This window comes from Mus caroli, unplaced genomic scaffold (assembly GCF_978045245.1).
Source record: "Mus caroli unplaced genomic scaffold, Mus_caroli_1 scaffold_2, whole genome shotgun sequence".
Classification (NCBI taxonomy): Eukaryota; Metazoa; Chordata; class Mammalia; order Rodentia; family Muridae; genus Mus; species Mus caroli.
In genome coordinates, this window is record NW_028227257.1 from 118,923,953 (window position 1) to 118,939,914 (window position 15,962).

Consider the following 15,962-nt stretch of genomic DNA (forward strand, 5'->3'; position numbering starts at 1 on the left):
TATAAGAAAAAAAAAACTTCTATGGATGGGCAGCAGTAACCATAAATAGGTTATTTTCTGGCAGAAGGAAATATAAATTTACTTAAATGTAGTGTTACAGAGAAATAAAAAAAACATTCCAACAGTCTACTGAATAGCAACTTGCTATAGCTTTTTTTTTTAAAACAATAAAAGGTTAACTATTTTAAATGATAGGGCAGAAATATTACAATTCCAATAATTAGTCTTAACTACACCTCCTAAATCTTGAGTTTTAGACTTTACTATTAATTCTCAATATTTCAAATTGTTTAAAAGCTGTAGCTTTGAATTTTGGTATGTGGGTGTCTTTGGGTACAGATCACAGAACTGAAGAGCGAGCTTGGGAGGGAAACTGTAAGTGGGCGGGGAGAGGCAAGAGAGCATGTGACACAGAAGTGGAAGAGGGGACACAGGAAGGCACAAGTGGGGTGAGGGACAGAAGAGTAGCATGGACCAGACACTGCCAGTAGGCCTGTTAGTCTGAGTATCAATTAGGAAACAAAAACAATAATCAATATCTTCATTCCATCTTTTTCTGCCTACATTGAAAACGTTATTGCTATCAATAGTTTAATAGGAAGGAACTTCTCAATTTTCCTCTTTTCCTATCAATGCCTCCATTGCCACTGTCACTACACAACACAGCCACTCAGTGTAACTCCCATTCAAATCTCCTCTTACTGTTCCTAAAGTCAGGATCCAGGTGTATCGTGCCTCGGAGCAGAAATAGCTCTGTAACTATCTTCTACTCCTCCTCATTTGCACTCTAGCCACGTTTACCACTTCCTAAGCACATCCCAGGTCTTTTCTTTTTTCCCAGCCTCTCCTAACACCAGCTTCAAGACTCTAAAAGCCATGATTTTATATTTTTTACTCTTGAGTTTGGACTTTCTGGACTTCACATGTGAAGATTTGTCTTTATGTGTCTAGTTTATTCCATTTAACCATGTCTTCCAGGATCATCATGTTACAATGGAAGGATTTCTTTTTTCTTAAAGAAAAAACAGTATTGTGTTGTGAACACACACATACACACACAGAGACACAGAGACACAGAGACAGAGAGAAAAACCCTACACATCCACCTGTTGCTGGATACTCATGGATTCTGCTTTGGCAATTATGAATATTGGTCAGCAACTGGGCATCACAGCAAGCTCTTTACATGGGCTGCAGATGCAACTCAGACCTTTACAGACTGAGCCAACTCTCCAGCCCAATAACCCACATATATTTGAGCATTATAAATATTTTTAGGAGATTGCAAAAATTATTTTTTTGATTAGACAAATTTTTACTGGCCCCATATAAAGCCATTGTCTCCCAAGTCACCACTCTTGTCCATGGCACTAGCTACAATGTACTATGCTATCTGTTTGTGTTCTTTTACAGAAAGTAAGCAATAGGGACTTTTATGTCTCACGTTTTAGCCTGTCCCAGTGTTTGGCACACAGAAGATTTTCAGTAAGTACTGATTAAATAAAAAAATGTAAAAGTGTATTAAATGTGCCACCACGGCCAGCCTAAGAACTATTTTGTTATATATCGGTATGTATAGTGATATGTGTATGTCATGAGAGCTGGAGCTACAGGCAGTTGTCAGCTGCCTTACATGGGTGCTGGGCACCACTCAGGTTCTCTCTTAAGAGGAGCAAGTGCTCTTAACTACTAGGACATCTCTTCAGCTCCCCAGTTGCCTATTTAAGAAAAACCCAATGGCCGTTGTGTACTTAGTTTCTATGGCTACAAAGGGACCAGACTGCCTATACATCAAGATTTATTATCAAACCTACAAAAGAGGCCTCTCTATTTTTAATTACTTATTTTGTATAACTATCCAGTACCTAATTATACACATTTCGACAATTGCGAAGAAACAAATGACTTTTACCTTATTATAATTCTTGGCTAATTCCAACATTTCTTTTACCACCGATTCATTGTGTTTACAGTGTTCACTGTAGTCCTGAAGTGTCAATCCTTCCATCCAACTCTTCTTATGCAAATTTAACAGCATCTAAAAATACAGGGAAAACATAGTTTTGTTGAGTTAAAAATATTTCTTTTCTCTGTCTTGTTAAAAAAAAAACCTTCATAAAAACTAATGAATTTAAATATAAATTTATTCATTCAAATAAGTACCAGCTGGAAATGTCCTAAATTTATACTAATATACCTGGTGCTCCAAATCCATGCCTTTGTCTCTCTCTGGTACCCACATCAGAGACAGATGCCTTTCCTAATACACTGACTAAAATCAATCATCTCATATTGTTTTAACAAAGATCTTTCTTCCCTTTCATGATAAGACACTACTTTTATAGTGTCTATGGACATTTTTTCTTAACTTTATTCAGTTATATTTAAGATCACCAGGGTCTAGCTAGATTCTAAAATATTGAACCACAGCAGTTAAATAAACACACACACACACACACATAATGAATCAAAGGATGCATTGAACTCTCAAATTACACACAGGTTTGCTATTAAAAACTTAATACTCACTACTTACTGACAGGACCGAAAAAACAAAACTACAAAAAAACCTCACAGACATGTCTAGTTTTCAAACACATCAATTCATTGGGGCTGGGATATCAGTTAACAATATAAATAACCAGACAAGTACACATTCAAAAATTTAAAGAAGGGGTTTATGAACGCACACACACGTGTACTTGTGGGGGTGGGGGCGGTGTCACATTATGTTGCCCAGTTTGACTTCAAACTCACAAACTTCCTGATTTGGTTCAGCATCTCAAAGGCTATGACACCTCATCTGCCTTAGACATTTCCCATTTTCTCTTACTACATTGTTTGTTTTTTGGGTGGGCATATGTGCTACAGCATGCAGGTGAAGGTCAGAGAAAAACTTTAGGGAGTTAGTCCCAGCCTTCTGCCACATGGCTCCAACACACTCAACTCCTGCTCTCATGCACAGAAGGAAGAGGAGTTATCTGGACCTGCTGAACCCTCTACTCAACTGAGTTTGTATTCTGCTGTTGTTCTGTGTTTCTCTAAATGTCCCCTAGTAATTTCTCATGTGACTTACTTTTTCAAACTTTATCTATGTGTAAGCATGAGCATGAGTGTGGAGAGGCCAGCAGAGGGCATCAGCTCTCTGGAGCTAGAGTTACGAGCAGTTGTGAGCAGTCTGACATGGTTGCTGGGAACCAAACCAGGGTCCTCTTAGAGCAGCACCCATGAGCCATCTCTCCAGCCAAGAGTTTAACTTGATAAACTTTTCTTCAAAAGTCGTACTCTAGAATTTGCCTTCAATTAAGTACTACCACTGGAAGAAAGTTAATTTTTTCTTTTGATAATTGAAAACATTATGACATGTGAAAACAAAACAAACCTCACAGCGCAGGCTGTTCGATGCTATTGTTCCACCATTCCTGAGGCTCCAACAGCCTCTTCTGACCCCAAGGGCAACAGGCATGCAAGCAGTACAGAAATATACCCGGAGGCATAAAATACATCACAGACATAGAAGAAAAAGGAAAAGATTTTTCATACACCCACCTTCTGTTCCAGTTCATTTTTCCGGTAATTAATAGTGATGGAGTAATAATGTCTGTTTAATCCGTGAATTAATGCCTAAAAACAAATTTTAAAATGATAAATTAATGTTTCATTTAATCAAACTGTTGCTATATCTTATGCATGATACATCCACCTCTTATGTATGTATCTATGTATTATTTATTTAGCAAGGTTTCACTATGGAGCCCGATCTGTTTTAAAACTCACTAGGTACATTAGGCTGCCTCTGAACTCACAGAGATCCGCCCACCTCTGTCTCAGGGTCCTGAGATTGTTGTGTTGTGTGGCCACCATGCCCAGCTTTTCTGCCATGATCTTAAAGGGCATTTTGGGGCCAGTAAGAAGGATTCGTTGATAAAGGCCCTTGCTACCAAGCCTGAGATCCGACTTCAATCCCTTGGACCCACATGGTAGAAGAATAAAACTGACTCCTGCAAATCCCCTCCCAACAAAATAAATTAGTAAATGTTTAAATAAAACTAGAAGGGATCTTATTATAAATGAACATTGCTCTCAGCTGCAGGCTTGAGGATGAAGTTTAAAGCACTAGAGGTACTTCACACACTGAAAACTTTCCACAGCCATGAAGGTCACAGCAGTGAAGCCTGAGTCACTCTAACTACTCACAACTATTTTCGAATTATGGTGTTTAGAGGGCAATGTGCTTTTTCAGAAGAAAAATTTAAAACTCAAGAGTACGCAAAAATATAAAACAAGTCAACAGTACGCATGTTTCTTCATCCACATTAATCCGGGTTTCCCTGCTTGTTAATTCAGTGTTCACTAGTTGTGTCCAGGCAAGTCTCCAAACTAGCAATGAGGAAGGTGGATAGGTCCATGCCTATGCTCACTGTATTTGTCTGTCCTTTCTGGTCAGCTTCAGGAGTCTTCCTAAATTGCTGTTCACCTTAATTTTTACGACAAGACCTAGTCACAGAACTGACTGATTCAGCTCAGTGGCTGACCAATGAGCTGCTGGGACTATCTACCAGGGTAACACATACACACTGTCTGCCCTCACGTCTGTGCAGCAGACTCTCGTCAACTGAGCCCTGCCCAGACCCAGAAGCTTGGTCTTTTCCATTTCCATTTCACTGATGTTCTTCAGTGACAAGAAATCAAAATCTCACCTATCAGAATTTGTTTTCATTGGACACAAGATAGATAAATCACAACAAAAACTTAAGCAATTTAAGGGGGGGAGGGGAGGGACTACAGGGAACACCAAGGCTATTGTTCTGTGAAGGAATGTACAATAAAATAACTCCTAACTACACTCTGCTATATCCATATATGCATGTCCCAGCTATCCTAAGAGGCTTCAAGCTCTTGCAGTAGATGGGAGATAAACACAGAGACTCACAACACTGCAATGTGCAGAAAGTAGAGACTCTGGAGCACTTAACCTAAAAGATGTCTTCATCACACTCCACCCCTGAGGGGACAGATGACACCAAGGAAGCAATGTCTTCCAGACACAACAATCAACACATGTATGAACTCCAAGACTGTGGCAGCAATCACAAGGCCTGCAGTGGTCCAGGACAGCCAGGGTCCCAGTGCTGAGGGTGGGAAGTGTGCACCAGCTCCCATCCATACCAAGACTCTGCTCTCTCCAACTGACCACCACGTGCAAAAGTTAAAGTATTTCTCTCTAGTGGAGGCTCACAAACGACACATAAATAAGCACAGGCCTGGTACCCAGCAGCAGATAACCAATACTAACCTAATCCAATGGTATTTTTGCCTCAAACTGCTTTGTTTGAACACTCTTCTTTTTTTACTGGTCTTTTCCTTGTATATTATAGTTTTGTGTTTTTTGTGTGTAGTGCTTTTTCTTTTCTATGTTTTCATTGATCTGGTTTTTGTCTGTTTTCTTAAGAGGCTTGGAGTTAGGTGGATAGGGAGGTATGAATGGTCGAAAAGCAGATGGAGGAGGAGGAACAGTGGGCGGAACACACTGGAGGAGAAAAGAATTATTTTTAAGAAAAAAAGTGAAAGGAAAAGTGACTATGTTACATACTGCTTAAGTACCTAACACTAGCAACTTAAGTTCACAATGGTATTATGAGATTGATATATATATATATATATATATATATATATATATATATATATATATATATCATATCCACTACTAGCCTCCTAAGACACAAAGACATAGAATTATAATTTGTAATTTTTTTTTTTTTTGATTTTTCGAGACAGGTTTTCTCTGTACAGTCCTGGCTGTCCTGGAACTCACTTTGTAGACCAGGCTGACCTCGAACTCAGAAATTCGTCTGCCTCTGCCTCCCGAGTGCTGAGATTAAAGGTGTGTGCCACCACGCCCAGCAATTTATAATTTTTTTAAACAAATGTTAAAAAAAAAATACAAAATGATTTGGATCAGGGAAATAAAGATAGAGCTAACCAAATACCCACCACTTTCTAATTCGGGTTTTACAGTCTAAGTCTTAACATTGCTAAGAAAAGGTGGAGAATGCCCAGAGACTGCCTGGCTTACGCTTTACACCCCACACACTCTAACACAACCAACCATCTAGTAGGTTCGCTCTATGTGCACATGACAGAGGAGTAACAAAGAACATATGAAATATAAAAATTAATATCAAATCACTTGGAATTTCCTAAAATAATCAGTTGTCACATTATTAATATGTTCTATAAATATAACCTATAAAGCTAATAGAAAGCAATTGATCTCATGTAGAAATACAAAGTTGATTTCAAGTGGATGGTATATGAAACTTAGTCACTAAGAGAATCTATTAAACCCTTATCTATTTCAAAAATTACCAGATGTAGTAAATCAGCTCTTACTATAAATGCTGTACCATAGCAATTATAAGATGGACCTGTTCACAGATTCCCTAAACCTGAACTTACCCTTGCACACAGTAGGAAGTTTGTCTTCTGGTTGGAGATTTAGTTAAGTCTGAACATTTCTCAAAGCAAGACACAGCCTGGCTGGTGAGTGAAAATTAGTTGTAACCACAATCTTTGTGCAATACACTAACTGTTCTAAAGACTGCATGGTGGAAAAACTAACAATGGTTACACCCAATAAAGCCAGGGGCCAGTCACTGAACCCACAGACAGGCCTTCATTTCAAACAGTAATCACCAGTGCCAATGAAACAACCTAGTGTTTGGTGGCACTATTTGGTTTTCGATTATACTACTCTGATAAATGTAATTAGGATTACATTATCACAAACAGTCGCCAGTCTTACAACCTTACTTACCTACTGAAACAAACTGACCGGAAGCCTTCTGACTTTACACAAGAGGACCTCAGACATCCATGTTTGTCAGCCTTCCTAGGACCCTTTAATACATACAGTTCCTCATGTTGTGGTGATCCCCGTCCCACAACCATAAAAGTAGTTCTGTTGCTGATTCATAATTAATTTTGCTACTGTTTTGAATCGTAACAGAAATTTTTTTTTCCTGATGGGTCTTAGGTGACCTCCGTGAAAGGGTCATTTGACCCCTAAAGGGATAGAGACCCCAAGGTTGAAAACCATGGATATAGGTCTAGTCTATGTGTGGTTAAATCTCCATACATTATCTGCTGTGAATTTATCAGGGGTTTTATAAGACAGTTTGCTGGGCATTCTAGCACATATTTGTAATCACAGCACTCAGGGGGTTAAAGCAGAATTCTGGGTTTGAGGCCAGCCTGTACTACGTGGAGGTCAACCTGGACACAGAGTGAATTTCTATCTCAAAACAAACCAAAGTATCACATAGGCAACATATGAATCATGCCAAAATTGTATGAAATTTCCAACTATAATCTAAAAGAATGAAAAGGTCTACCAGGTCTTGCACATGTCAAGAGTAATTTAAACAACTCAGTTTTCTGGATTCAGTTGCCTCATCTAGAACACGCCTATGACTGTCTCACTGCTGCTGTTTTACAACTCTGCATCTTATAATTATTGAAAATAATGTTTTCAAATACTTTTAACTTTGTTGCACAATGCAAGCATGCTCAGTGCTACATTTGGGAGAGTCAAAGCCTGGTGCATGTATTGAGTACCAATGTTTACTAAATGTACACAGGATAACAACTTCAAAATTAAGTGTGACTTTTATGGAGTTGAAATATCAAAAAACCAACAAGTTTTTAATGGAGTACTTAAAAAAAATTTAATCACTAAAATAAATACTGTCATTTCTAAACACTGATGGTCAAATGTTCCAGGTACAAAATAATATAGTTTTGTGTATTATACCAGAAGCAAGTAGTACTGTTTTAGGAATTATTTTTAAAATAGTAGTTTCTCTAAGAGTGAAAATAGAACTTATTGTTAACTACTTCAATACTGCCATGAACAATGAGAAATAGTATTTTCTTGAGCTGGAGAAGTGACTCGGAGGTTAAAAGAAACTTGTTGCTTTTGTAAAGGACCTGGCTCAACTCCTAGCACTTGCCTGCAGGCTTGCAACCATCCAAAATGCTAGTTCTAAAGAATCTGATTCCTGCTTCCAACTACCACGGGTATCAAACACTGGCACACATGCACACACACACACACACACACACACACACACACACCTACACACACACACACACAGAGGCAGGCAAAACACTCACACATAAAATGCATTTAAAAAAATCACATAAAATACTATATTTTAGGTATTCTGTTTTACTGCAAAGTTTTTGGTTTGGGTTTTGTTTTGTTTTGTTTTTGTTTTTTGTTTGTTTGTTTGCTTGTTTTTTGAGATACGGTTTCTCTGTATAGCCCTGGCTGTCCTAGAACTCACTTTGTAGGCCAGGCTGGACTGGAACTCATGGAGATCTACCTGTGCCTCCTGTGTGCTGGGGTTATAGGCATGTGCCAATATGGATAAAGAAAACAAGGACAAAAAGTCCCATTATTGTGCTATCTAGAGATAATCAAATCCAATGTGTTGGACTAAATATAAAAGTACAAGTTCTAAAACATGTACTTATTAAATGGAGAACCTATATATTCCATTTAAACTTTCCTGTGACTGTTAAATAGCTTACAATGTGATCATAACACTGTCATCTGTCAGTAAGTATAACAGAAAAAGCAGTGCTAGAAAATCACCAATGACTTCCAGAATGTATGCTAATGCCTGTGGTCAGATCTCTACCACTTACTTCTACATTGTCTTGGGAACAAGCTCCCTCTTAACACCAACGAACTTTTCTTCAAAATAAAAGGTGGTATTTCTGAAAGGTTTCTAATCAACAACTTAAAAAAAAAAAATCAACATACATACCTTCAAATTCTATTATGGATTTGCTATCTAGCCTGTTTTACAAAATTTAAGTGTTTTAAGGTGTGTCTCTTTTTGGCTTGATCCCATTTGTAAACTTTAGTGTTGAAATTGTCTTAAAATTGTAAAGCACCCTGATAGATGTTATTCCAATGAACACTGCAAAAACTATGAAATAAACATATTTATAGATTCTAATTGGGAGACAAGACAAATTTAAAATAATAGGAAAAACAATGCCACCTTAGCTTTTGTATAGAAGTCATTTAACTTAGGCTGGAAAGCTGTTTCAAAGGGTCCATTTTTAATTAAAAATAGAAGGTAGGCTTAAACACTACCAAGTGGATTAGTGCAGAAGAAACAGACTTCAATATCGATTTTGTCTTAAGTTAAAAGGCAGTGTTTCAATTTAAAAAAGGAAATATGCAACAGGTGGCTGCTGACTTGCAATTAGTAAAAACTTCTGGCAGAAATATACCATGTAGTAGTAATCACAATGACTCTCGATTGTGAGATGCTATTTAACCTTTTGTAGAAAATAATGAAGCTGATGATGCTATGGGGGTGTGTGAGAAAGGTCATTATCACGGGCTAAACAGACCCAATAATATATTCTCTTGGAACATGCAAGTGTGGGCTTGTCTGTGCCCAAGCAAAATCTCTGGTAGCTTATTTCATACTCATTATTCTCCATAGTTTCGCCCTACCTTGTTAAAAAAAATTTATTTCAAAAGAAACATACTTCATTTCTTTAAGACAAACATTTCACTCTGATGAAGAACTAGAATGAATGCTAACAGCAAAACTGCCTAACATTACAAAGTTATCAAGGCTGGACCACGGTGAACTGTTAATGCCACAATTCCCCAAAGACAAAGACCTTAAAGCAAAACAACGTTTCAGAAGGGGAGTAGCAGTAGCTACTCTAATGTCTTCGTCCTGAGTATCCTATTTAATCAAACATGGTATTTTTGTCTGATTAATTAATCTTTAGAGAAATAATTACCTACACAGACACACAGACTGTGCACTTAAAAACACATTTAACATAATTTCCTACAGACAATAAAGACTTGTATTGAAACAATGAGGCACGTGAATGGAACAAAGAAAACACTATCACTCAAAGGGGTATTAAGTGTCTGAATACCAAAGAACCACAGTAACAGCGGTTGATATCACTAGATAAACAAAATATAAACCCATCAAAAATAATACTTATATGTGTTTTAGAGAATTTTAACCAAAGGTGGAGATAAAACAAAAAAGGTAGAAAGAATGAAATACTACCTAAGAGCGGTTTCTTGTGTCCTCTTAAAATACACTGCTTTTCTCACCTTACTTTTTATTGCTCTGAAGACTGCTAAGAATCCAATCTAGGTTAGCTAACTGCTCCCACCCGAAACTTACTGATCCCCATAGATGCTAACTACACAGAAGATATGATCAAGAGAAGTTCTCCTATACTACCATGGTAAAAAATTTAAAACTCTACTAAAAATTGTCTCAGATGAGGCTAATTTAACTCTCTGCAACAGTAGTTTAGTTCCATCTTTTCTTGATATATATACATATATTCATACATACACACATATGAGTTTTGTTCTGTTGCACAGGCTTGGTTCAAACCTACAGCCTGAAAAGGAGCTTGTGTTTTCTTTTAAAACAATAAGAAAAAAAAAAAAAAAAAAAAAGACTGCTTTTAAGAAAATTAAAATGATTCAGAGTTAGATCTTAAAATGATGACAGCACATTTAAATAACAAAACAGACTTTTAACACATTATCAAATATCATCATTACCTGGATAGATGGCTTGTTTAAGTGGCCCAGATTTGAAGTCGTTTGTCTTGGTTCATGTCCTAAGACCATCATATTAGCATTGATCAGTCTGAAGGCATCAATAACAACCTGTAAAACAAGGTGTCAAGTCAGTTCCTTTATAAAACAAGTGATGGTGGGTGCCAAGCAACAGTGGACAAGGCAAGATCAACTTGCATCTGTTTCTGGCCTATTTCCAGAAAATCATTTAATTATAATATTAATAAAAAGAGCCTCCTGCTGATAGTGCCATCAGTATACCACCCTCTGTCTTGTAATGTAAGGTGACACCAATTATTGCGATTTTCATGAAGCAGCAAAATATTAACTTAGCATCTTTATTATTAAAAATATGTCATTACTAAGCATACAAGCAAATAACCTTCATTGCTGTGTTTATTTGTTACCTAAAGTTTTCCTAGTCAAAATTGAGTGACGGGGAAACTAAAACTGAAAGTGAGCACAAGCTAAGGGACTGCAGTGAAGACCCAGTCCTGTCACATCAGTTATACCATCACTGTACTTGAAATGACAACAAAATTGCAGCCAGCACGTCACTTGCCCATGTATTCTCTACTAGTCAGATACTCTTTGCTTCTTCTGACTCTGAAATATGTTATACCTTGTCTGATGGCTTTAAATATCCAAGCCACTGTCAAGGATAGGAGGTACAATACAAGAAAACCAAGGTCACCCATCCTCTCAATCGGAAATAATAGGTTACAAGTTCGTAGAAAAAAAGTCTTTTTCTCTATTAAAGATTCAAATTCTTTCATAACCCATATCATGTTATTTAGCTCTTTCATATAAAGAGACTAATAAGAACCAGCTATTTTCCAGTATCTTATTGCTGACATGCTCATTCAAATTTGAAAGAACATAAAGCTTTTAAAATGAGACACTTTAGGTAAAACCATGTGATACTAAGACAGACTACCACTCCAAGACAATCTTGAAACAACAATACAGCACTTCTTGATTCACCTCCAAAGTACTAAACAACTAAGACTGTCAGTGTTTTCAAAAATACTGTTACCGGGATTTGTTTTCAGGTATACAACTGTTGCGTTAATACACTAAAATATTAAAAGCTATTATTTTCAAGTTAAGCTAACTAAAATATAATCAAGTCTAAAAATCTATCTGAAGGGCGTTTGAGCCCAGCCTAGTGGTGCATGAGTACAATCCCAACATTCATACCTTTAATCTCAGCGTTCCTAAGGAGGCAGACACAGGCAGATCTCTGTGAGTTTGAGGCCAGCCAGAGATAACATGTGAGACCCTGCCTCAAAGAAGTGTTATTTATACTCTTTGAAGAGTCTAAAATTAATAGTTATAGCAAACAAAATTACACAAAGCATTACAAGATAGTCTAGGGTCTCTCTGTACACTCCTGTTGTCCTAATAATAATAATAGTCAAGTTTTGATGTTGCTTTTAATTCTGTGGCCTGAACTTTTTCCAAAATTTCTTTTGCTCCAAAGCCAAGTGTTTAATCAGAACTCCAAACAACTGCTTTTAACTACTAACTGTAAATATAGAACAGCATATCATTGTTTTTGTCAACTCCTTTATGATTCCATCCTTGGAGTTCAGTAAAAATCATATCCGGGAAAAAAATTTGTAAATTATGAAAATTTCATATTAGATCCCAATGAAATGCTTTTATACATTTTTATTCCAACTGTCTTCAAACTAAAACACTACACAGCAATTTTCATGAAAAAAATTTGTCATTTCTATAGAATAGTGTAAGCATCATAAAAGAAGATGAAAATGCCAACTGGGTCACAGTTAAGTGGATACCATGACCTATTTTTTAACCCTGAAATTAAAAAAAAAAAAAAAAGAGTAGTTTACAACAAAGCTTTAAGAATTTAATATGTTGTTCAACTAGTAAATTATGACCCAGATGAAATGACCTGCTCAGACTGATAGTTCCTGAGCAGCAATAGAAATGATTACACTAAAATTAAAGGAATTCTCTTCTATCACTATAGCAACTGTCTTAAGGAAACTAACATGTTCAAAAACCTGCAGACCAAAATTAGATTTAACATGCAATAAAAAGTAAATATGGCAATATATTCTACATTTTAATTTCTGTACAATTTTATAATTGCCTTCTCTGCTGTGAGAATAAGTAGATTTTTCCTTTAGGACAACCTATCAAAATAGACTCATTAATGTCCAGTACACTAATGAGCAATGGGTGAAGAAGGTGTTAATTATGCCACAGTAAGATTCAAGAAAAAGCCCTAGTGAGAAGTTGGAGGTGTGTTTAAGCTCAGGGCGTTTCTCCATGTTTGTGTATTTACAGAATGATGCAACAGAATGACAGCAAGTGGTCACTCATTGTTAGGAGCATAAATCAAAATGCAACACACTAAACAAAGAATCTCCAAGAGCTAAGGCACTGGAGGGGGAGGAGGAACAATAATGCATTCTTAAAGCACCCTGCTTCTTTTAATGGCTTACTTTGAAATATGTACACAAGAAACCAGTTTGTCTTGTGAAGCTCAAAATTTAACCCAAAGAAAAATGAAAAAAAAAAAAAGAAAGACGACATCAAAATCACCTCCTCATAGCAACAATAACCTCCACGCTGAAGGAAGAAAAATAAAAAATGCCTGTCTCTATCAAAGCTCTAAACCCACTGGATCTCTATTTACCAGCCTGACCAGTTAATTTTTTTCTGGTACAAGTGCCTTGAGACTTTTCAGAGGTCAGCGCAACAGTAGACAGCTTATAACAAAACCATTAGCAGTTTGGCTAGCTTAGGGAAACCTCTTACTTTCCTTTTTTTGTTTATTATCACTGCATGAATCTGCAGCATATGATAGTTTATAATTTCTCAGGCTTGTTAAATTCATGTTAAAGGTCTGTTTTCTTGTTGAATAAATTTTGTTCATATAATGCTGCCTATTTCATACACTCAGTCTTTAATAGCACCTTTGGTCTATGCGCAACTCACAGATCAAAACAGAGGACTAAAATAGGGGTTGATGATGCTATTTACATGTGTGATTCCTGCTGTCTTCTTGTTAGTAGCTTTAATATAATAGAAGACCTTGTCTGTTTTGTAATTAACACATCTTTACTGGAGAGATATTTGGAAGTGATTGCTGTGAATATACTGGTTAGTAAAATAAACACAATCACACACCACTTTCTGTTATCAGACAAATTTGTGAATTGTACACATTATACTCCAGATCAACAAACTGTGATATAACAGCCAAGTAGAAGACACATATTTATATAACCCTTTATTTTTCTGAAAATATGTATTCACTCTGACCTTGCAAATATAATTAGCTGTGGGATGTGCAGACTTCAGTACCATGGTTGCTTTACTAATTGCAACTCTTGGAAATAGATACTAAATATTTGGAAGCTGCCAATACAAAATAAAAACTGCATCTTTCTTGTACATCTGTCTCAGCTTACAAAATCAAAATAGTTTTGAAAACAATACTGAGTTCCATGTTTATTCGAAGCATACCCAAGGGTCAAGGACCTATCATTTCTGTTTAATGATGAATCTGGCTTAGGAATTAAGCTGTAATTATTTTCAGATTCAGTTTAGTCCATAGTCTTGACTTCTTCTATGAGTATATATATGAGCTCATTCAACATGCTACTTTTTATTCCAAGTTTCTCTAGGTCAATTTAGCAGACTAAATTTCTAAAGCATCAAACTACAACCCTGGTTTTTACATTCAAATGAAGCTTTTTTGTTAAAGCAATATTCAATATAATTTAATGGAAAGGTATTTTATTACATATATACTTCCAGCAGAGGTTACTGTTATTTTCCTCCTCCTCTCATACTAACTTCCAAGGGCATTGCCGACTGTACTTACATTGAAGTCAATGACCAGTGGAAGTGTTTCAAAAACACAACAAAAGGAAGAACTGATGTTAAAACATTTATGACACATTTTCTTGAGCTCAAAGGGGTAGGAAAATTTAACTATTTAGAATCTTTTATAGCTATATAGGTCACCCTAATACCTATAAGTTAATAAGAACAAAAAATAGGAGGGAGGGAGGGAGGGAGGGAGGGAGGGAAGGAAGGAAGGAAGGAAGGAAGGAAGGAAGGAAGGAAGGAAGGAAGGAAGGAAGGAAGGAAGGAAGGAAGGAAAAGATTAAGACCAAAAGCAATGCTAAATAGTTAAAAAAAGAAAAAGAAAAGAAAAGGCAGTTAACAGCTAAGTTCCACACTTAAAAGCATGTAGTAAACCCAATGGCATATAGACTCCATCTCTCAACCACTATAAGATGAGAAGCCGGGGAAGAACAGTAGAGTCACAGCAAACACTGCTGCTTGGAAATGGCCGGTTATCAACTGCTTAGTTTGTTTCTAGATTCTTTAAAAATTAAGAATGAATGTGACCTGGGGAATACTGTGGGGGTTTGTGACCATTTCGTTACTTCTGCTGCTATGCACTGTCATGCGTCTATAAGATAAAAACATTTTCCATCTCTTGTAAGCCCACAGCATAAAAAATTCAAAGATATCTTACTTTTTATGCCATTTCCAATGAAAAGCACTAAGAACTAAAACTGAGTCATGCCAAATGCATATCACTGAATTGCTGTGATTTCTTGGTCTCAAGTTTGCAACACGGAAATTATTTATAAAATGTCAATTTTAGCTCTGGAAAAGAAATTCCTATGTGAATGTACAGTTTCTTTCTTCATCCTCAGAGAATTGCTTACTGTAGCTACAGATCTGTAGTACAATTTCAATATACTGGGAAGAAGAGGGATGGGGCAGATCTAGCATAATGTACTTTACTGGCAAGTGAAGACATGTATCAAAATGCAAGAGTAAACCCACAAGTTTTGAACATATATCCCTTAATGAAAACAAATCCATTTTTAGAAACTAGTAATGCAAAGGTAATTAGACATTTCTAGATTTATAGAACATTGTGAAAAGAATTTACTTAAATCATAGAAGGAAACTGAGCACAACTTTTTAGTATTTGCATGGAATTTGAGTGCCTACCTATGACTCAGTTCCTCTCCAAGTTAAAATTGTAGGTCTATTACCTGCTAGCCAAGTGACCTAAGACAAGTTACTTAATGGCTCAATCTCTTTGTTTGCTCATGAATGATACTTCACAGAGCTGGTGACAAGATTAAATAATACATGTGTGCTTGTCATTACAGTTCTTGTTAACTGTGGTAGTCACAGAGCTGGTCCCTTTAGATCTCTCTCTCTCTCTAATAGAACCTGCTGTGGACAGCACAGCTGACTTCTAAACTCCAGCTGCTGCACCTTTTAATCCATTGGGCAGTCA

At 36.6% G+C, this 15,962-nt stretch overlaps 1 protein-coding gene across 3 annotated transcripts in view; it reads right to left on the reverse strand.

Moving 5' to 3' along the window:
• The window catches only part of Psmd14 (proteasome 26S subunit, non-ATPase 14), a 90,770-nt gene that overhangs the window by 12,680 nt on the left and 62,128 nt on the right, over positions 1-15,962 (reverse strand). For all 3 annotated transcript variants that reach the window (XM_021186006.3, XM_029470729.2, XM_085834851.1), the window contains exons 8-10: positions 10,634-10,741; positions 3,550-3,624; positions 1,913-2,038 (exon numbers count right to left, since the gene is read on the reverse strand). In XM_021186006.3, coding sequence (XP_021041665.1) covers positions 1,913-2,038; positions 3,550-3,624; positions 10,634-10,741 — 309 coding nt within the window. The remainder of the gene's footprint in view (positions 1-1,912; positions 2,039-3,549; positions 3,625-10,633; positions 10,742-15,962) is intronic.